The sequence below is a fragment of the Myotis brandtii genome, unplaced genomic scaffold, assembly GCF_000412655.1.
Source record: "Myotis brandtii unplaced genomic scaffold, ASM41265v1 scaffold125, whole genome shotgun sequence".
Lineage (NCBI taxonomy): Eukaryota > Metazoa > Chordata > Mammalia > Chiroptera > Vespertilionidae > Myotis > Myotis brandtii.
This window is the reverse complement of record NW_005354385.1, coordinates 6,701,585-6,725,688: the sequence shown is the minus strand read 5'-3', so window position 1 is coordinate 6,725,688 and position 24,104 is coordinate 6,701,585. Positions and strand designations below refer to the sequence as shown.

General features: G+C 41.2%; 1 protein-coding gene across 1 annotated transcript in view; it reads right to left on the bottom strand.

Annotated features, from left to right (window-relative positions):
* The window catches only part of FMNL2 (formin-like 2), a 264,681-nt gene that overhangs the window by 112,974 nt on the left and 127,603 nt on the right, over positions 1-24,104 (bottom strand). The window contains exon 2 of the mRNA XM_014534048.1: positions 15,451-15,534. Coding sequence (XP_014389534.1) covers positions 15,451-15,534 — 84 coding nt within the window. The remainder of the gene's footprint in view (positions 1-15,450; positions 15,535-24,104) is intronic.

The following is a 24,104-nucleotide window of genomic DNA, read 5'->3' as shown; positions in this document are numbered from 1 at the left end:
CGCCATCCCCCTCCTCCCGCCAGCCATGGGGAAGGTTAGGCAGCCTAAACACAGGCATGGCCTGCAGATAAGGAAAAGACAAAGCACTGAGTGGACACCACTTAATGACTAGGGTTCAAGTCTACCACGACCAGAAATGAAAACCAGGCCACTCTTTTTTTGTTTGTTTAAAGAGGATTTTTATAAGAGTTTATTTGAGGGGGGCGGGAGAAACACAAAAACAAAAATTCAGGCCATTCTGGTTTTTTTATTTTTAATAAATATATTTTTATTGATTTTGTTTAGAGAGAGGAAGGAAGAGGGAGAGAAAGAAACATCGGTGGGCTGCCTCCTGCACGCCCCCTATTGGGGATCAAGCCTGAAACCTGGGCATGCGCCTTGACTGGGAACTGAACCAGTCAACCTATGGGGACAGGGTACCAAGCCTAACAACTAAGCCACACCAGCCAGGACTCCAGGCCATTCTTAAAGGAACTAACAGAAGGGGCTGTGACAGGAGTATACTATGTTAATTAGGCAAAGTCAAAATAAAGGAAATTAATCAACAGCAAGGCTACAACATGGCCTTTTCTATTAGACACAGACTGGCAGTTCTTTCCAACCAGCTGAACCGTGTCTTTGGGGCCTCCCTCCCTCCATGCCCCCCTTTCTCCACCTAAATCTAATAAAGTCTGTCACTGAAAGCCTTTCTGCATAAAGAACTGGGATTGGACACTCCACTCACCTAACAAAACATTTCTAATCCTTTGCATTTTCTCTACCCATGTGTATAATTACATGAGAAATTACTTAATTGAGGTTAATTTGATGTTAGCTGGACTTACACCAAACATATTACAAGCATTTCCATTCTATAAGTTATATTTGGATAAGCAGCGCCAAAATCAAACAGGATTTCACTTAAATTTATCTTAGACCTTGATAATCTTAGGTTTAAGGAAGAAATTATAGTGAGACACCTGAAAATAAGAAGTCTCTTATTTTCAGGTGTCTCACTATAAAATGGGTGGCTCGTGGGGGACACACTCACTGTTGAGCTTCTCTCCCAGTCTGGGATGGCCACAGGGTCACTGGCTCTATTTCAGAATTGCTTAAACACCCTTAGGGATAAATTAGATGTCACCGTTGTTATGCCATTATTAATGTTTTGTTATTTTGATCCTGTAATAATTCACCTTAGATAGTAAAAATTCAAAGGTTTTGAATAAGCTCACTACACTTGAGTGATTTTTCCTCCTAGAAGTTGAAAGTGGTTGGGCTTCCTTTTCTAAGACTGAGTAAATGGGCCATAATCACAACCAGTATCACTGCCATTAGTGAGTTCTACTTCACAGGCTATAACTTGGTCCTAAAAGCTCTTCAGAGCTATGTTAACTGGAATCATCCATGTCCTCAAGGAGTTTACCCTCTAAAATGGGAAATGATGACATGAGTACTAGGGAGAAGAAAAGACAAAGGGGCATTAATATTGCATACAGACAGAAATGATATCTATGGAATAGCAGAGGCCAAGAACAGTGCGTTGGGCGGAGGTGCCAAGACCAGAATCAGGGCTCCTAAGCAGGAGGGCCTAAGGGAAGCCATGACATCTCAGCCCTCACAAAACTAACAATTTCCACAAATAGAAAAAAATTCACACAAACAGATCTAGATCCCCCCCCGCCCCGCCCCAAGAAATAGAGAGAACCAAAGTCCTAAGGGAATGCATATTCCATGCCCCTCTTCCCTCAAAACACTCTGACACTTCAGAGAGGCCACCAAAATGCCCCACCTATGGAAAGTATGAGGACAATTTAGAGGAAATGGAGGGAAAGTATTAAGACTCTACCTACTTACGACAATAGATAGCAAGGAAAGCAAGTTCAGATGGGATTCTAATTTTGTCTAACAACTACCAGAGGCAGCTAGTGCCAGCTGTGATCCTATTTAGAAGGGTCCCTGTGGTTATTATTGGATGAAACATTTTGCTAAATAAGTCCCTGTCCCTGAGCATCTTAAATCTTGCTATCACATTGAAGTCTCCTGTTTCTAAGGCACCCACGTGAAAAACACCAAGGTAAAAAAAAAATGTTTGTCTTTTTATTCTTATGCTCATCCAGAACACATTATGCAAGACGCTCTATAAAAAGCACAAAATGAAACAAATTCAACTCCAAAACATTAAATCTCATCTCTGAGATATAGCAGACACTGCTGTAATACAAAGTAGAATATGATCAGAACCATATGCGATCCTCTGGAAGTTCAAAGGAAGGTAAGGCTCTTTCCAACTGAGATGATCAAAGAAACATCCCTGGAGAAAGTAGCTTTGGAATTGAGTTTTGAAGGACAGGCAGCATATAGATATCCTGGGACAGTGTGAGAGGCAGGAGACAGAGGAGTTTTCCAGATGGGGCACATGGGAACAAAAGTAGAAAAGCCTGGGGCCTGTACTAGGATCTTCAAGGGGGTCAGCTGTGTCCCAGTAATAAAGTTTATGAAAGTTAATGGCATAAAGGATCTAAACGGTAACTGGGAAAGGGCACTGGCAGACGTCAAATAATAGGCTAATGCGTAGGACAGGGAGTCAATAAGGAGTTTTGAATAGTGAAAGAGCATATGGGTAATACTGCATCACTCTCCTTTCTTCATTCCCAACTTTACAAGTTGGCCATTTCTGCACTAGACTAGACTTGAAAAATCAGCATGTCAGATTCATTCCTCAGCCATAGTTTCTTGGAGCGCCTTGAAGCATTCTTCAGCTCTGAATATGAAATCATTTTCCTAGTCCGAGCAGAGAGGACAACTTTCCAAGTGTTCCATTACAGCTCGCAGACTGAAAATAACTTTTGATGAGAGTTTTCCAAATAACTGCCTTTATTTAGACTCGCAAAAGTTTCTTCTAGTTCAACAGGTCTTTCCTAATCATAACATCTGATAATTCACTCTCTAATATGTGATATGAATTGGACTTCTTTAATCCTATTGATAGTTCATCATTCTCCCAACTTAAAAAGCATTTTAATTGAATTTGTTGCATTTGTATGAAGGAGGTCATACTAATAAAGTTTGTCTGCTATCTTATGTTGTCCTAAGAAAAGACAGAACTGTGACTACTTGACATGGAGCAGTGTTCAGTAAGTACAGTTGTTAATGTTAATGAGGACCGAAGAGCTGTATAGAGTGACGGAAGGTCAGATTTACACTGGAAAAGCCTTCTGATAATCTTCAAATCTATATCTATTTTCTGTCTTCAAAAGCTAAAGCTTTACCTTCATTTAGACTGGCATTTCTTAAAATACCCATAACCAGAGGCCTGCATCTAAAGCAGTGATTCCCAAAGTGGGCGCTACCGCCCCCTGGTAGGTGCTGCAGCGATCCAGGGGGGCGGTGATGGCCACAGGTGCATTTGGGGGCGATGAGTAACTGCTATTAAAATTAAAAAAAAATTAATTTCCAGGGGCTGAGTAATATTTTTTCTGGAAAGGGGGCGGTAGGCCAAATAAGTTTGGGAACCACTGATCTAAAGCAATTGAGGATGCTTGCTAAATGGCAAAAATTCTCCTGACCCAAGTCATCAAGTACTCAAGAGTCTGCATTTTCTTAAATTCCCCAAGCAGGTCCTCTGTCCATTAAAGCTTCTGATTGTACTTCCTACTGTGGACTCGCATATCCCTCTCTTTACTCAGTCTACAAAGAGAACATGCATATCCCTCATAAGCAAAGACTTAACACGATTTTCAGTTACATTTAAAGATACGGACTTACATTATAAAATCATAGTTACAGTCTATGCTTTCAGGAAAATTGTGTAAAATTGCTGGGGAGTACTTGTTCCTGTAAAAATGCAAGATGTACAAACACACATCATTGTTTCTTCACATGCAAAATGGGAATATGAAACGCTTTCTCCCATTTTTATTACAATTCCAGAAATCTTACTTAAGGATGCCTCCCAAACAAGAATAACACACTTCGAAAGATCTTTAAAGTCCCCTGAGCTAACCAAGCATCATACAAACAAAACATGGAGGAGGAAAAGAAAAATAAACAAGTTCTGATCCTGATCAAGGCAGAAACAAACACAAAGACAGAATAAGCCTTAGATTTCTTGTAGAAACCATTAGCTAGTTCAAGATTTAGATAAGAGCTATAATATTTTTCAATCACTGTAGAATTTGAAAGAATGGCAAGCTCTTATTTTGATTGTTTTTCTGACAATTATACTAACTATAATACAAAGTAGTAGAGTCTCTGAAACTTCATTTGCCCCAATTCTAACAACATGCAAATACATGGGTATAATTTTCAGAACTTCCATAGATGCTTGCTTGAACTTAATGAACGCTAATATTTGTGAAGAGCATAATGTAACATGTCAGGGAACATGGGAAGAGGTAGAGAAGGAAGAGGCCTTCCACTAAAGTCAACAAGTGCCTAGTCATATAAAGAAAGCACCTTTATGAAGAGAACATAAGGATTGAAAATAGGAAGAAGTTATCAGATCTTAACCATACCCTTACCACATGCTTTCGACATATACTTAAACATGGGAACCAAGCTCAGAATACTCAACTTCAACACTTATGGTGCTGTTTACAGTACAGAAACCATTAAGATGGTGTTTAACGGTATAACTTGGTTTTGAAAATGCAGTGATATAGCATAAACCACACCTTTTTCCATAAGGGAATTGATGAAGTGGTGGGAGTCATTCAAAAACGGCATTTCTCTAGGAACAAACCATTGGAAACTTTTATTTTAAAATTATATCGCTTAACATAGCACTAAAAATAATGAAAAACTTAGGGATAGATTTAACAAAATATGTGCAAGACCTACCCACTGGGAAGCTTCTAAACACTCCAGGCAAGATATTAAAGCCCTAAATAAATAAAGATGCCATGTTCACAGATCAGAGGAGTCAATATTTCTAGGATGTCGGTTCTCCTGAAATTGATCTAAAGAGTCAATGCAACTTCAATCAAAATCCTGGAGGCTTTTTCTTAAAAATTGACAAGCTGATTCTAAAATTCATATAAAAATGCAAAAAAAAAAATAGAATAGCAAGAGTAATTTTACAGAAGAACAAAGAATATTCACACTACCTTTATTTAAGATAGTAATCAAAACAGTGCTATATGACAAAAGGAGAGAAATAAAGATCAGTGGAGCAGGAGAGAGTACAAAAATAGGCCCCACAATTTGTTTTTTTCAGGTACTAAGGTAGTTCATGAAAAAAAGGACAGTCTATTCAACAAATGCCGGAAACAGCTGGATAAAGATATGGCCGGGGGGTGAGGGGAAAACAGTGAATCCCCAGCCTTACTTCACACCCCTTTGCCAAAATAGACCACATACTTTAACATAAGAACCAAAATCATCAAGTTTCTAGAAGAAAGCATAGGAGATCATCCTTGTGACCTGAGGTTGGACAAAGATTTGTTAGGCCACAAAAATGCATGACCCACTTAAAAAAATAAAAGATAAACTAAATTAGACTTCATCAGAAAAACTCTTTTCTTTAAAGGCATTGTTATATGAAAGGCAAGACATGAAATAGGAAAAAATATTTGCAAACTATACATCTGATGGAGACTTGTATCCAGAATATATGTTTTTTAATTTCTATAGTTCAATAATAATATAAACAACCCAACTTTTAAAAATAGGCAGAAGACTTGACTAAATCCTTCAACAATGCAGATACACAAATGACAAACCAGCACATAAAAAGATGCCCAACATCATTAGGGAAATGCAAATTACTGCATCTTCACTATCATTTCATGAGAATTTGCTTAATCCACCATCTTCATTCAATCCTCCCTACTTCCCCCAACTCAACACCCATCCCAGTTTCCTAGATGTATAAAAAGTTACCTTCTAAAACATAAAAACAAAAGCAGGGTGTGCTAACAACCTGAAAACCTAAGCCTTAAACCAGGTCCAGTTGAGTATTTTATGATTTCCTGCTTAGATCTTCCATAATTTCAAATTTAACATAATAAATACATAAGCACACACCTCTTCTAAGCAGCCTCATGTCTTTTTTTTTTTTCATCTTCAGATCACAAGATTAAGCCAACGATAGTTTCAATCTGTCAACCCACATGGTCAAAATGACTCCTTTTTTTTTTTTTTGTCTTTTAATTTTTTTATTGGTTATGTTTATATGCATGCATACAAGTCCTTCGGTTGATCTCTTACTCCCCTCCCTTCTGCCCCCCAACCCTCTCTGGCCTTCCCACTGCAGTTTGACAATCAGTTTGAGGCAGCTCTGCCTCTGTATCTATTATTGTTCAAAAGTTTGTAATGGTCTTTATTATCCATGAATGAGTGAGATCATGTGGTATTTTTCCTTCATTGACTGGCTTATTTCACTTAGCATAATGCTCTCCAGTTCCATCCATGCTGTTGCAAATGGTAAGAGTTCCTTCTTTTTTACAGCAGCATAGTATTCCATCGTGTAGATGTACCACAGTTTTCTAATCCATTCATCTACTGATGGGCACTTAGGCTGTTTCCAGATCTTAGCTATGGTGAATTGTGCTGCTATGAACATATGGGTGCATATATCCTTTCTGATTGGTGTTTCTGGTTTCTTGGGATATATTCCTAGAAGTGGGATCACAGGGTCAAATGGGAGTTCCATGTTTTGTTTTTTGAGGAAACTCCATACTGTCTTCCATAGTGGCTGCACCAGTCTGCATTCCCACCAGCAGTGCACGAGTGTTCCTTTTTCTCCACATCCTCTCCAGCACTTGTCGTTTGTTGATTTGTTGATGATAGCCATTCTGACAGGTGTGAGATGGTACCTCATTGTTGTTTTGATTTGCATCTCTCGGATGATTAGTGACTTTGAGCATGTTTTCATATGTCTCTTGGCTTTCTGAATGTCCTCTTTTGAAAGGTGTCTATTTAGGTCCTTTGCCCATTTTTTGATTGGATTGTTTATCTTCCTTTTGTTAAGTTGTATGAGTTCCCTATAAATTTTGGAGATTAGGCCCTTATCAGATATGACATCAAAATGACTCCTTAAATCAAGTTCTACACAATACCTGATGAGGATGGGCTGAGAAGGGAGGTGGAAGCAGCTCCTTTGAAAATGGTCATTGCTGAGGACATCTCCTGGCTGTTCCTCAGAGATATATAAGCCTGGTACCCAAACTATGACGAGTGTTTATTTTATAGGGTTTAAGATGCACTTGAGAAGTCATATCTGAGACTATGAGCACATACATCAGCAGCTGAGCAGTTGTGTCTAGCTCAGGGGTGGGCAAACTTTTTGACTCGAGGGCCACAATGGGTTCTTAAACTGGACCGGAGGGCCGGAACAAAAGCATGGATGGAGTATTTGTGTGAACTAATATAAATTCAAAGTAAACATCATTACATAAAAGGGTACAGTCTTTTTTTTTTAGTTTTATTCATTTCAAACGGGCCGGATCCGGCCCGCAGGCCGTAGTTTGCCCACGGCTGGTCTAGCTCCTGGGAAGAGCACTAACAGTGGCAAGAAGGATAACAAACATGTAGCTGCCTAACGAGGGTACTTCAAGTACCTTGTCTGCCAGCCATGCTCTTGTCCAAACAGCTAGTATCCACCATGTTCATGGAGACCATTCAGTCTCTGCCCCTACATATTTCTTACAAACCCAAAGCATATTTCTAATTCACTTTCCTCCTCTCTCCTTTCACCCCCAACACCTGCACTCTAATTAGAAATCCAAACCAATTTATAGTTCTGCTCTTTAAGTGAAATCAAAATGCTATTTTCCTACCACAGCAGAGATAAAGACCACAGGCACCTTCATTTCCTCAATGGCTTCAGAAAATAACTTCCTTTACAACATTTTACTTGCAAGTTCATCAAGACCTACCATCAATGCTCTGGGTAAGTAGGGGAGAATACGTGGACTGAAAGCTCCCTGCTGTATACTGTCTTTGCAGAATTTTCTTTTGAGATGATGTCTTATTCTTTTTTCAGTATCTTCTTTTGAAAGATTCAGCATTATGTTTTCTGAAGCACTACAGTCATAGCACATCACTCTTCTTTTATAAGAATTTTTATTTTATTGATTTTTATTTTATGGATAAAAAGAGGAAGGGCAAGGAAGAGAGAAAGAGAAACATCGGGTACTTCCTGCACACCCCCTGCTGGGGCTGAGCCTGCAACCTGTGCATGTGCCCTGACAAGGAACCGAACCAGCCACCTTTAGGTGCACAAGGACACCCAACCAACTGAGCCGGCTGGAGCTAGCACATCACTCTTCCGAGTGTGCACTCAAGAAACAATTTCAATGATGAATGGACTGATGAAAAGAGCCACAATGACATGGTGATCCAGATCATACACTGACAATTAAAAAAAAAAATTTCCAAACCATTGTGGTACATTTTGAAACACAGAAATTGTTAGTGCCAGCTCAACCACTTGCTGGAAAACTTCCAAAAAGCTGCTTTTCTATTTTATGAAAATTAAACAAAAACAGCCTTCCACAGCAAAGACTAAAAGTTAAATGTCCAAGGGTTAAAACAATGTAAAGTAGTATTTGTATTACCTAGCACAAATTCTTGGCTAAAGCACCTTCATAAATCACTTAAATTATTTTCTAAAAGATAGTGTCAAAGGTCAACCTCAGTCTAGCCAATAGGCATTAAATTGCCTATATGATTCTTCATTTCCTGTAATATGTTCCCAAGTTCACAAAAGATGCTCATATAACATAAGGGGGTCATCTACGCCAGCTGTGAAAGTCAAGTGGTTTCACTTGGGGGCGGGGCAGAGATCTATAATTCTATTTGACTTGCCAGGCAGGAAGGCAGGAAACGGGATGTGCATTTGGCAGAAGATAACCTGAAAGCTTCGAAATCAGACTGAGCCCTGGGCTTCTTGCTCTGACAGAGCATTTACATCAAGCTGACAAAGAGGGTTAGTATTAAAAGAAGTAATTCCCCCTTCCTTTATGTTACCTTTCCTACCCCCCTCTCAATCCCTGTGAGGTAGGCCAGCATCTTTTCTTCCTGCTCTAAAAACTGGATGACAAAGGGAACCTCTGGAAGAGGAAAAGTGTATGCCCGTTTCTAGGTTCAGACTCGATTTTCTGTGACTCCAGAGATACTAAACATGAGGAAGCTCAACGTGCAGGGTTGCCACCTGCTTCTCCGGGGATTTAGAATCAAGGAATTAAGAGACCCTGAGTGAGTCTTAATGGAAGGGAAACTTTGCTTTTGGGGAGGGGGGATGGGGGGACGGAAAACTTGCCTTCTTTTTCATGTACCAGCAACTAACTCAATACCTTTCTTGAAGATTTCAAGAAAAGGAAGATGGTCTCTTTAAAAATATCAAGTCAGAACACAACCCGGAGACAAAATTTTGTGTTTGTGTTTTAATTTGGCAAAAACACATGCCCCACAGCCCATTCCTGCCTGGCACACTGCTGGAACTCAGGACAAACTGGTGCTAGCAACCATTTAGAGTCTTTCCCCGCCTCCAAGTGAGTTCTGGGGAAACTCAGATCCATGCCATCTCACTTCCCTCTTGGCTTTCCCTTGCCTGTACAACTAATTGCTTAGTCAACAAGTAAATTAACGAATACGTAAGTAAAGGCCAGTTATAATACTGAATAGAACCTAAAACAAATGAAACTATCAAAATTGGCAGAGACTAGCTTTCACTAAACCTTTTCTTCTCATTGTGTGCATTCAGCTAGCCTACGTTTTTCACCCCCCTTGTAGGTCTAGCCAATGGGGTGAGACTGCTGGTGGCGCACACTACTTCCAAGCCTGGCCCAGAAACTCTGCAGGTGTGCGCCTGGGTGTTCGTTCTTCCTTGGTTGGAGACAACCCCAGAGCATGCTGAAGCCTCACCTGGGTCCCCAATTAGGTCTGTAGAATTTAGCCCCTGATGGGTCCTTCACTCAGTAATTTTAGTTATTAGTGATTTACTTAATAAAGACATCGGTATCTTATTTTGAAACTTTTTATATTATAGGAAACAGACAAATAATTACATTTATGTTAGGAATGAAACAGACCTCAAAAACCTCGTAATGATTTGAAAATAGATAGCGTTTCACCATACCACAGAATTATTGAAATACAGTAAAAATGTAAACTATTTCACATCAAACAATATTAAATAGAGTAAAAAATATCAGCTAGCCAGAAGACTGGCTGAAAAAGGGGGAGAGGGCAGGGGAGATGGCTGTGTGGTAACCCAACAGCTGGGAAAGCCAGATGAAGTGACTGTGGCTAAATGTAGAATCAAAGCCTGGAACTTGAGGACAGGGGCTGAAGGCAGATTAAGTCTGGAGTCTGGGAGCCTGGGGAGAGGGAGTATGGCAAGGGGAAGGGGACTGCTGTGTCACTATCTGTCCATAGGATGGCTCAAATAATTAACAGGGCAGCCACCAACACTGAAGTAGGCTATAGCGTCCTCCCGCCCCCGATCCCCACCACACCATGTCGCTACCTATTTATTACCCCTTGTATTCCATTGCGTAGATGTACCACTATTTTTAATCCATTCATCTGCTGATGGGCACTTAGGCTGTTTCCAAATCTTAGGTATTGTAAATTGTGCTGCTATGAACATAGGAGTGCATATATCCTTTCTGATTTCTGTTTTCTTGGGATATATTCCTAGGGATTACTGGGTCAAATGGAAGTTCCATTTTTAGTTTTTTGAGGAAACACCATACTGTTTTCCACAGTGGCTGCATTCCCACCAGCAGTGCAAGAGGGTTCCTTTTTCTTCGCATCCTCTCCAGCACTTGTCATTTGTTGATTTGTTGATGATGGCCCTTCTGACAGGTGTGAGATGGTACCTCATTGTTGTTTTGATTTGCATCTCTCAGATGATTAGTGACTTTGTTAGCTCTTTAATATTTTAGAACATTTTATTCCAGTGGCAAATTGGCTTCACTTTTGATACAAGTTAGCCAATAAGTAACTTTCTTTCCCTTTGAAAGACATAGTATTAGGAAATGTAAGTGAGGGGTTTACAAAATAATGATATTCATAATAATTAAATACATTCAAATGGTATGGGTCAGTTGTTGATCAAGATAAGAGAGCAAGTCTTGCTGCAATGGAGTATCTTGGTGTAGTGGAGTATCCTGGTGTAGTGGAGTATCTTGGTGTAGTGGAGTATCTTAGTGCCCCTGGCCTGACTTAGCTCTGGCACAGTGGCAGCAGGCGCCTTCTCCTTTCCTGATCAGGACACATGCTGAGCCTTGAGGGTTGACATTCAATCTCCCCGAGGAAGCTGAGTCTAGGTGGGTATGATTCCCAGCCAACTCTTCAGTCTCCCTTTTGTTTTGGTTTGTATCTCCTTCTCCCAAATAATTCCATATAAGTCAAGAAAGGGGGAGACCCCATCTCTCATTAAGGCTACAATGCAAAACAATAGCCAGCCATTAGGGGGCAAGACCAAGCCATGCCACATCCACCTCCAAAATAAATCTCACCATCGGTACCGACAAAGCCACAGAGAGGAAGCCTTCTAACCCAGCTCAGGTGTGGCACCATAATATTCCAGAACTTGATTTTACACCCATAGGCGTTAGTCATTTAAAATGTCCTGAAATTAGGACTAACCACTTCTACTTCATCATTCAGTTATGAACCAATCCATGACCCCAACCAATAACACCCGAGAAGCCTTTGGATGAAGCCTCAGAGATTACTTCTTATCTACTACAATGTTTGTTTCAATGAATATTTCCAGGCCCCTGTGTAACAGGAAATAATTGAAAGGGTTTGGAAATAACTGAAAGGGTTTGGAAATTAGGTGTTCTCATTCATCTCACTGGCCAGGGAAGCCTTGGTGCTACTGGTCTAGTCATTTATGCTCTGGAACCTCAATTTCATCACCAATAAATTAAGGGAATGCATGAACAGATAGGAAAGGCAAAAGGACTTACACTTTACTTCACACTCTCTAATACAGTTTCTCTTTTTGACAAGCATATGCTAACTTTTTAAGTAGAAAAATAAAGAGTGGAGCCCTGGCCAGTGTGGCTTAGTTGGTTAAGTGTAACAAGTATGGTTAAGGCCCGGTCACTGAGAGGTTGACCATTAATTCCTGGTCAGGGCACATGCCCAGGATGCAGGCCAGATCCCCATCAGATGGAGGCAGCCAACTGATGTTCTGCTGTCCCATTGATGTTTCTCTCCCTCTCCCTTCCTCTCTCTCTAAAAATCAATTTAAAAAGTCTTTTAAAAAGGAAAATAAAAAGTGGCTTGAAATGCATGGTCCCTACAACCCTACCTGCTGTAATGATTTGAAAGTCCATCCAGGATCTCCGAAGCTCCCTAAGTGCAGCGTTTACCCTAAGCTGATGGAAAACAGCCAAGACTCCAAAGCCAAACAGTGCAGCACAGGGTCTGTGTTTAGGGAACACCAAAAACTGAGGCAGGAGTGAGAGCAAGGGGCATTCTTTGTCTGTACAGGTACAAAGAGCAAGGAGAGCGCCCTCTTATTGCCAAGCAGCTGGGGTTTTTCATTTGTAATTGTCCAAGGAACTCAGAATTTCCAGCTCCTTACTCTCATACTACACCTCAGGCTACTATAAAACATGCCTCAGTATCCCCACAAAGTACTTGAATGTATGTCCAGATAAGGATTCAAAAGAAGATCCACACACACAGTTATTTCTCTTATGTTCTCCTCCTCCCCGTTTTTCCCTATCTCTGTTTGTTGCAGAGGCAAATATCATGTTTAATGAGATATAATTCCCATTATCAGTCTCTCATCCCCCCTCCCAGTCCATGGCATCCATTAATCTAGTTTCATTCTCTATGAATTTTTCATTCTGGACATTTCATATAAATGGAATCATAAAAGCAAATGTATTCTGAGTGTCCATCAGGTTAGGTACCATAGAGAGATATAGATTATGTGCCAAACGTGTGTGTGTGTATGACAAGGTCTATGTAGATAACAGGTAAGATAAGCCTTCAGTGAAATAAACACGAATACATTATACTTGCCATATAAATATTACATCATGCATGCTTTAAGCTAATGGATTTTATTTTTTCCCTCAGAAACATACATAGGAGAAGTCATATTCATGTGGGTGACACACCAATAAGTTAGCTGTATCTGACAAAAAGTCCAGTTTTCTGCTGGACACAATTCTCCCAATGACTGTTTGATCAAAAAATGGTAGTTCACCGTGGTGGTCATGTGGGTAGATGAGGCTCAGTGCCTGTGCTAAAACTCCCTGGCTTTCTCTCCCTCTCAGGAAAGAATACCAGAATGCAGGGCAGAGGAATAGCTTGTACTTTTTCCTTTTAGTATAAAATTCAAACTCTTGCATACTCAGTGAGGAAGGGAGCAGAAAGTACGGTTAAGGCCCGGAATGTGCATATTCTCGGGAATCTGACAGTCTATGCCGTATTACCTCCTAACAGCTATGCAACCTTCAGCAATGATTTAATCGCTGTCTCAGTTTTCCTCATATGTCAAATGGAGTCACTAATAAGTCTTATTGGTATCCTTTGAAGATTAAACACAGAGCTTTTGGTCGGAAAATCTGCTTACTAAATGCTGGCTATTGGCAACAACAATAATAATTATTACTTCACTATTAATAAATCACCCACAACTCAGAACTGATGGAGCCACTTCAGCTTGTGTTGAAGGGACTGCCAGGAACAGATGAAGTAGCTAAATTCTCCACGTCCTGGCATAGTCACATTTAAGGCAGTAATAACCTGAACTCTGAGGAGCTGAGAATCAGGCAAATAATCAGATAACTGATTTGCTACTCTCCGAGCCTCAAGCTGTCCGAGACTCCACCATCAACCCTATGGAGCCACTTCTGGTCTGAGAGAAGAGTACAGCTGTTGGAACTCTTCCATCATCAGCAGCCTCCCCTGCCTGGCACACTGGAGATACAAACACTAATAATTCATTCACACCCGGAAGGAGCAGGGAAGACCGAGTTGGCAGTGAATACGCCCGCGGGTCTGAGGAAGGAAGGATGGCTCAGCCCTTCCTCTCAGCGCTAACTTCACTGCCACCAGGGCCAGTCTCCCTTCGCCTGCGCTGTCATTCATAACCTGTGCGACTGTAGAATTTCTCACCCCTTGGCCTTCCCTCGCTTGAGTGATTACCTTTCCTTTATAGTAATTATCCCTATTACATTTGTTCACTGTCATAAAATCATTTTTCCTCAAAATAATAGGTTTAGCTAATAGTCATTAAAAATGAAGTCTCGAGCAAGGAGATTATGAGTGTCAGCACATTTTATTCTTTTGGACCCAGTCATGTAAGCAGTAGGCTTCCTCTTCCATTGCTATCTATTCTTAGTGCTCAAATATAGGATGGAAAAAGAGGGGAGGATTCTTACCGTCATTTCATTACTGTTTTAGTTAGGGCTTAGGTCAACACACAATGAGTGCTGCAGAAACCCTCTAAGAACCGCAGGCATCTATTTCTTAGGAAACGTGGAAAACCCCTTAAGAAAACCCCTCTGCTCCCCTGACACATTGTACCCCACAATAGCGACCCCAGGGAGCTCTGGTCAGAGGAATTACAGCACTCCCAGAAAGTTTCAGGGCGGCCTGACGTAAAAGATGCGAGCACTCTGAAACTCATGGCACAAAATGAAAAAGTTGATAATATGTAATCGGCAGAGCCTACTCTCTACCTTTAGGGAGTGACTCTTCTACGTTTTAACTCTCTACGTTTTAAAACAACTAGCCTATACCTAGTCCTAGATCAAAGTCCCCCCCAAATCACTACCACTGCCAATGGACTACTACAGAACATCTAAAAGAATAAGGTAGAGACATATATACTGACAAATGTATCAAGATGAGGAAGAGAGAGTGTGTGTGTGTGTTCATATATTTGTTTGTTTTTAAATAACAACATACAAGGAAACTGGAAGGACATTTCAAAGTCTCTAAGGTGTGCAGTTATGAGGGTAGAGAGAAAAGGGGGAATTCTACTTTTTATTTTATATCCTTCTGAAGAGTGTGAATTTGTTATGAGTTAATGATAAAATAAAAAGAATTGCTAAACACTGAAATAATTTTTTATCAGCCTAAAGTAGTCTCTTTATAAACAATTCACCCTCTTGCATGAATATGCATCAATATACATGAATGGAAAAGCCGACTAAATCAGAGGGCCTGCCTTATTCAAGCAGCATAAACTGCTCTGTGAGATAAATAGAAAAACAGATCATCTGAATTTGGATGCCCCCCTGACCAGACCAGATAGCCCAGAAAACCTAATACAAAAAGTCTAAAAATAAAGGAGAGAATCAAAATCATGCAAGAATAAAAGAAGTCATTTTCTAACTTTTCCTTTGATCTTAAAAACAGGAAGGCAACAAGTCACAAAACAGAAATCCATGCATCTCCTGGGGCGGGGGTGGGGGGGTTCTAATATATTTAGGGAGGAAATCTCTTCTTTCATTACTTTTTGATAAAAGCATCATTGTTTCTTACCTGGTCACAAATCAGTTCCCACTTTTTCTCATTGTCATACTGCCGCAGTAACCTGGCTTTGTCAGGGGGTAGGTTCATAGCATTCTGGAAAAAGACCAAAAAAAGGAAAGAGATATGTCATATTCCACAACAGACTATGCATGGGTAACTTATAGGCAGATCAAGGAACACTGCCGTGGTTCTTTTATGATTTCTTTTCTAGCATCTCATCAAACAGAAACACCCTGAAGAAGTCATTTAAACATCAAATCAGTTCAATGGAAGGGGGAGACCCTGAAGTCCTACGCTTAGACATCAAGGTAGTCTGCACTGAAGCAAAGGAAATGCATTATTTCTCATTTACTAGTGCGCTCCCATTCTTCTCAACAGAAGGTCATGAATTGTTGAGAAGATATTGCCCCAATTTATTTTTAAAGCACTGCAGCCCCCAGACACGGAACAGAAAACACCAAAAGAAAATGCAATGACCAGAACCACTGACAGATACTATCAACTTTTACTCCCTTTGACAACACCTATGAGTAAAAGAACAGCTTGGTTTTTTAATTAATTAATTTATTTTTATATAAGAGAAAGTTTATTTAGAAAGTAGAAGAAATGGGCTCAGGAAACAGTTTACAGAGGCCAAAGAGGAGTCCTTGGAGCTTAGGAGGAAGAAAGGTCAAGGTAAGATGCCGGGTTGGGGGGGGGGCGTGTAAGGGGAGGGGAGAAGCACCCAGATTTTTCATGTTGTTGATTTTGTCATCTCTCTGAGATGAGATGCTAACATTATGCTGGACATATATTAACATTAACAACCACAATTCTCAGTTTAGCTATATTAGCTTATGAAGTCGAACTTGCCGTGAGAAATTGGTCATGAGCTAAATGTCTAGACATCAATACTCATATAGCCTCCCCTGTGTCAATACAGCGCACCTTCTGTAGTGCTAGTACATTCACCTGTTATTAGTCTAATGTCCCAAATAACCAATCACACACATTCTCAAGATACTTGGCTTGGGTTTGAGGTGAGATCTTTAGCTACAGAACATGGCAGAGTGAGAGTCCCAGAAGGAATTCACATCTGTTCCCCGGGCCTCCCGAAAGTCCCCACACTCTACACAACTGAGCCAAGTAGTCAATGAATGCCTCGCAGCTATTAATTGTCACGTCTACCCCCTTGCGTCAACACCCTACCTATCCCATAATAAACAACATAGCTCCTGGCCTGTGTCAATATTTGAGCAAATAGGTATTGAACCTTTTTTCACAAGATCTTTTTTTAAATTTTTACTTATTGACTTGAGAAAGAGAGAGGAGAAGGAAACACCGATTGGTTGTTCCACTTATTTATGCATTCAACTGGTTGACTCCCCTATGTGTCCTGACCGAGGATTGAACCAGCAATCTTGGTGTTCGGGGCGACACTCTAACCAACTGAGCTACCCGGCCAGGGCTAGGCCTTAACCTTGTAATGCTTCAGCCCCTGGCTCAATGGAGGACTTGGCTTATAGAGAATAGAGAAACAATTCCCCTGCCACAGTGCTGTCTCATGTCATTCAGTGAAACACATTTCATAGCGGCAAAGGTCAGTGAGTTATTCTCACTTCATAGAGACAAAGAATTAACCTTGGATAATTTGGTAGATATGACACAATAATTTTCCCTTAAACTCAATCAAGCATCCAGATTGGAATGCCTAAGTAGGTGGTAAACATACACCACTTACTAATTCGAATCCAGTCCATTTAAATTTAATAAACTGTCTTCAGAATATTAAATTTTTAAATTACCCCCAAATTATGACAACATAATTAGAAGAGCTTTGGACTCCAGAGTTTTCGATGGGCCTGCCAAGGCTTCTCCATAGAAATACTAAAATGGGAAAAATATTTTCACATGGCCCAGCTCCACAGAACATCTACTTGAACTGGAATAAAAAATACCTATTTGTATTTATTTGTTATTTTAATATTATAATGTTGAAAAAGAAAAAAACTCCTGGAATAAGGCAAAGGTGAATTCCACGAATATCCTTCTGAGGGAGCCCAACGTTACTGGCCATTATATAACCAGTCCATCACTGTTTATTTGCACCCTAGAGATGGATTACTTCCTCTTAAACTGATTTTGACCTCATGTGAGTGCCCCTGGGTATGATTTAGCATTAAATAAGTACAGTAAGTTTACGAGGTAAATTAAATGAGTTTTCTCAGAGTCCTTATTAATCTCTTGTGATATAAAGGGAATAAGAAAAAGAATGGCTGAGCTACAAGGTGCCCACCATGGTATGAGGTACCTTGCACACAATCTCATGTAATCTTCATAACCAGCCCATGGGATAGATGTAATTTCCCGCATTTTATACACGAGGAAACAGACCTGGGAGAACTGGGTTAACTTGCTCGAGATTAGACAGCTTTACGGGAGCAAAACCAGGACCTAAACTTAGTCTGTGAGGCTCCCAAAGACAAACACTGAAAATGCCACCAAGCTTCTTTTTTTTTTTCTTTTCTTTTGCAAGGCAAAAGAGCAAATAACTGACTTCCTGTTAGGACTCTACTCGACACTCGTATGGAAGCCATGTGCAAACCCTGCTACAGGAATCAGATGCAGGCCCCGTCATTATTGCAAAGAGAAGGCCAAGAGTCTCCTTTCTAGGTCTACTTTTATTTTAATGAAACAGTCTTTAATTCAAAAAATGTTATGAAGCACCACCCCTGTACAGCACTGTGCTACATGGCAGTGGGAGACCACACAGATGTGGTCCCCCTGGAGCATCATGTTACAGTGAGGAGATACAGGTAAAGCAAACGAATCTTAGTCTCAGATGGGTCTTGATCAAGATTATGGGAGGGCAACTTTGGATTGGGCGATGTGGAAGACCTCTCAAGAAAAAGTAACGATTAAGAGGAGCCCTAAAATTGAGGAGCGAGCCAGGTGAAGCACGGACGGCAGCATTCAGGGCCAAGGAAACAGGGAAAAGACGCTAAGGCAGGAAACAGCTTGGCGCATCCAAGAGCTGAAAGAGAGTCACCATAGCTGGGAAAAGGGAGAGGAGGATTGGGGAAAAGATAAAGTTGGAAAGGTAAGTCAGGGCTCTGTCATGCCCAGCCACGCAGGCTAGGGTAAATTCTTTTTCTTTTAGCTACAGCGCAAAGGGAAGCCAGTGAAGGCTTGTAAGCATGAGATGACATAATCAAGTTACGTTTTACAAAGATGACTGTAGACGCCGTGTGGAGAACTGATCAGAAACAGCGGAAGTGGAAGCAGGGGGGCCAGTTAGGAGGCCAGGGCAGTAGTTCAAATGGACGATGATGGCTGATGGCACATCCAATGAAGAAAGGTAGATGGATGTCAGAAAATTACGTGAAACTGACTGGCTAAATTTGCGGGCTGAGGAAGGATGTCAAGAATTAACACCTTGCTCCTCCCTTCCTTGAGTTACTAGGTAAACGGTGGTCCATTTAGTGAGAGCGGCACACAGCAAAAGAAGGTACAGATCTGGAGCAGGTGGTGAAGAGTAAGATGTATAAATGGCCCTGTTTAGGTCTGAGAGAGCAGAGACATCCAAGAGAACAGTCAAGCAGGTGGACACACAATTCTGGAGACTGAAAGAAAAGGGTGTGTGTATTCTTCTAAATGAGGAGTCTTAAGAATCTGTGGGCCTGATGACTAGTTATTGTTGGGAGAAGTTGCTCAACATCAGGACACCAAAACTAATACTGCACTTGGTAATCATTTATCTAAAATAGCCCCTTCCACGGGTCAAGCCTCTGAACTGTTCAGGCATACATTGCACAGCTTAATAATTCTACAGGGACGGCGAGGAGGTGGCTTTAAAATCAGAGACTCCACAGAGGCCTGGCGAAAGTTCAGGGATGTTGTGATTAGCTGGTAATACCTGCCCTTAACCTTTGTTAGAGGGAATTCATGCCTTTCATGTTGCATAGGGCAAGACCCTGGAGACCAAGCTAAATGTTTGTGCAGGTAATTCATAAGAGCCCACGCTATTTGCTGAGGAAAATATAGGCTCTATCGCTAGGTCCCTTTGCTGTACAAAATTAAATTGCTCTCCTATTTGGCTGAAATTGTAAATCTGCTTCCAAGTTTTCTGACAGTGACAACTCTACCTCATCCACACGTTGTGATATCTATTGGACTCACCGTGTCCTTTCATCCCTCAATCCATCCACTATGTACTGGGCTTTGACCATGTGCCAAAATTTCTGCAGGCCCGGAAGAGAATTTCATCGTGAAGTTGTTGCACTCAAGTACAAGCTAAAGGTCCACTGAAGACCTGCTATTTGAGTTAAGAAGTTTAATGGTTGTTAATTATCTATGCCTAGATTGTACAAGTTCCTAGCTAAAAGAAATTAGACCACCCAAGAGCATTCTTTCTATAAGGAATATCCCTTTACTTCCTTTCAACCTGGCAGACTTTTAAGAATCAACTCAAGCCCTAACCGGTTTGGCTCTGTGGATAGAGCGTCGGCCTGTGGACTCAAGGGTCCCAGGTTTGATTCCGGTCAAGGGCATGTACCTTGGTTGCGGGCACATCCCCAGTAGGGAGTGTGCAGGAGGCAGCTGATCGATGTTTCTCTCTCATCGATGTTTCTAACTCTCCCTCTCCCTTCCTCTCTGTAAAAAATCAATAAAATATATTTTTTTAAAAATCAACTCAAATGTCATTAGCAGTAGAGCCTTCCTCCAACTGCTCCAATGGAACTGTGCACGCCTCCATTACAGCACCTAGGACACTGTTCCCCAATGATCCGTTTACCCATCCAAATTCCCTACTCAGCTCAGTACACACCGTAGTACTTCCAGGACTTCCCTGTTCATCCCCAACGTCTGGCAGAGTATTTGGCAAAAAGTAGGCACTGTGTAGGTTGCTGAATAAATGAAAAGCAAACTAGGTGTCCTACTCTGCAGTCTAAAAACATCTCCATTGATTTAGCATTTATGTTTCAGCTATTAACAAAGTCTATACACTGAAGAGTGTTTGTTTCTTAGAAAACCTCAGTCAGTGATATTATTACTCACTAGTAATTATCTCCCAAACATGAATTCATGGGGGGAAATCTTCAAGTTCAATTCTAGCAACATTTCCCTCAAGAAAAATGATGTTTTGGGCATTCTTCTGTCACTAATAATAAACCATGGAACCTGAACTTTGTTCTGTTTTTGTTGCCAGTAAATTCAAATTGGTATCAATTATAACAATGGATATACTCAAAGTGGTAGCTACATTTATGGTCTATATTCTGGTTTTATTCTTAACTATACTATTTTACATTGTTTTGAGATGTAATTTCCATCTCAGGACCTTTTGGAAATAGAAGGTAAATAACAATGAAGTTTCTGGGTCCTTAAGGGAGAAATTAATTGTGGTAAAAGAGAGTCTATGATAGTCTATACATCTGAAGTTATACTTACAGATTAATTATCATATACAACATAGAGCAAATTGAAAGTACTTAAATCATTGAGAACCAAATAAACCCATCTCCTAGGAATAGTTTTCTGACATTAGCCCTGGTTCCGGGTACACGGGAGGAACGGAAGCTTGTAAAACTTCCTTCTTTTCCCCTGATATCCTCAAGGCTCAGGTTGAGAAACCCACAGTGAGATGCAGACACAGAGCAGTGAAAGGGAATCGTACCCAAACACACCTTATGTAATATAGCACCTTTGTTCTCCTAATCTCTACATTAAAAATTCCAAGTATTAAGTCACCAGATTCAACAACAGAAACTCTTCTATTACGTGATATCACATGATCACCTGCATAGAAAGAAGAAAGGACACAGACTTTACAAGCAGTGTTGCTTGTGGAAGCAGGGAAAAAGTTTGTCATGAGAGAAATAGCTTAGACAATCTTTTAGTCCTTAAATGATAAAAGAGCCAGTACTTTTTTTAAATTTGTGGTAGCAAAAAAAACACATATAATATAAAATTTGCCCCCTTAACCATGTTTAAGTGTACAGTCTGTACTGTTAACTATATTCACAGTGTTGTATAACGTATCTCTAGAATTCTTTCATCTTGCCACACTGAAACTCTACCCAAACAATAACTCACTTCTCCTTCCCCGGACCATGATTTTTGCTACAAAAAAAACCCCAAAACAAAATAAGGAAATGTGATGGTTGCAACTGGATGCTTGGGCAGCATAGCAAGGAACGGGATCTAATGAGGCCGCATGGGGCAGGGACTCACGAGTTGGGCTCTGGAATTGGACTGCCTGGATTCCAACCCTGATCTACCAGTTATTGTTGGTGCTCTTGGGCCACACAACTTGAATCAAAGAGCAAACTAAAATGAACTTACAGCCCAGAGTTGAAAAGGCCCCTACATATATGTCAAAACTGAAGGTCAGCATCAAAGTTAAGGGTCAAAAACAACAAGATGTAGCTTTATTGATGCTCTGATATGTCTCAGGCACTTAGGCTCTCTTAGCTACACACAATAAACCAGAGGGCAAGAAGTGGGTAGTAGGACATCAAGTCAGAAAGGCAGGACCTTGCACACTAGACCACAGAATTTTAAAATCACTTGGCAGTGGGAAGTCATCAGCCAAGGAAATTTCTAAAAAGAGCAAGCCTTTGGAGTCCTCAAATCACAATAGGTAAAGGTTTTCTCCTCTGTTAATTCTTCCCACATTGTCATTTTTTCCTTATACCATTACTAGGACATCAGGTTGATACTGAATAATGTACCAATTCCCCTATGTATTCACTTTAAAATTGCAACATCTGAGGGAAGCAAGGAGGGTGGTTGCAAATTCAACATGTGACCCACCCCTCTGTTCAACTCACCTCAAAGCCATTTTCTTCCATGATCTATATTCTTGTTCCAAGCAACTACCTGACATCCTAAATTTTAATATCTTCCTAGCCTAGAGAATGCTGCTAAAATATATTCATCTTCTTTCCTGGCACAGGACTCAGGCAGCCAGCCAAAGAGTTCCCCAAATCGAATCATCAGACAGTCACCTTTCATTGTCACTGTTAGTTTTATTTAATCATTGAGGGCATTAACATCATTCCTGTAGCCAGCGAAGCCCACAACAGGAGAAATCCGCCTGCTCCCTCACCAAGTTACATCTTTAAAATAAAAGCTGACTGGAAAGCTATCCTTTCTGGGGACGCTGTGCAAATGAGACAAGAGCTCTAATCTTCCATTCACAATTTTAGTTACAGCCTGTTTTCTGGGAAGGCTTTCTTTAACGATTGAACTGAACACAAATGACTCTTCCATACCTTTTTAATAATCAAAAAGTACAGAGCTGGAAGAGAAGCTTATGACATTTTAGTCCTTTCTGCCTTTTATAGGTGACTAAACAGACTCAAAAAGCTGAAGGCAATGTCCATGTTCGTATAACTGGTTTTTATCACAATAGGTAATAAAACAAAGAATCCAGACCAACGTGTCTCTTTTTCCAGGATCATGAAAGAAGGCCCACTTACATGTGCCATGAGTATGTACACATGCGTAATTGAACACACATACATGTATACTTGGGAAAATCAAATCAGTTAACACATGTATAGTAGTCAACACATAGTCCTGCACCCAGCAAGCACTCAGTACATGTTAGATATTATTACTCTTACTAGTGTCCTGGTGCACGAATTCGTGCACATTGAAAGGAAATTAATTAGAAGAAATGTTTTAAAATCGCTATTCGCATCTTGCTAATGAAAAGAAAGTAGGATTCTACCGAGAGTCTCCTATCTACCTACCCCAGGACTTCTGTGAGGATCAAATGAGATGAGGCACAGGAAAACGCTTCACAGACATTTGGCTAAGCTGTAAAATGTTTGCACCTGGCTATAAAGCAGGCGTCCTCAAACTATGGCCTGCGGGCCACATGCTGCCTGTCCTGCTTAGCAGCCGACTTGTCCCGGGCCCGCAGTGCGCATGTGTGGAATGTCTGAGGGACAGTGAACTGGCCCCCTGTTTAAAAAGTTTGAGGACCTCTGCTATAAAGCAAGTCAGGTTCCTGGGCTGAAGAAACTCCAAGGAGGCTAGTCTCTAGGGAGAGGAAGCCAGATGTTGCTACGTGACATCATTATCTGGTGCCCACAGCGACCGTTTCAGGGTTGGGCTGGGCTGTGGGCCGCATTTTGTGCCATGGGGTCTCGGCAGCATCAGCTGCGATTTGGTGGGGTGTCGCTCCAGGGTGGTGGCGGGGCCTGTGTCTCACTTGGGGGAAGCCGAGTGTTCATTTGTCAGCGCCAGGTCCATGGTGCCGTTTATTTTTAAATGGGCAGTGTGCATCATGGCAGCTCCTGTGTTGAACGTCTGCCCCCTGATGGTCAGTGTGTGTCATAGCTACCAGTCGAAGGGACGGACACTTAGCCTTTTATATATCTACTAGAGGCCCAGAGAACAAAAATTTGTGCACTGGGAGGTCCTTCAGCCCGGCATGTGCCCTCTTACAGTCTGGGACCCCTTGGGGGATGACCACCTGCTGGCTTAGGCCTGCTCCCCGGGGGATTGGGCCTAAGCTGACAATCAGACATCCCTCTGGCAGCCCGGCAGCCCTCCGGGGATGTCCACTGCCAGCAGGGAGCAGACCTAAGCTGCAGTCGGACATCCTTAGTGCTGCTGAGGAGGCAGGAGAGGCTCCCACCACCACCGCTGTACTGGCAGCCGTCAGCCTG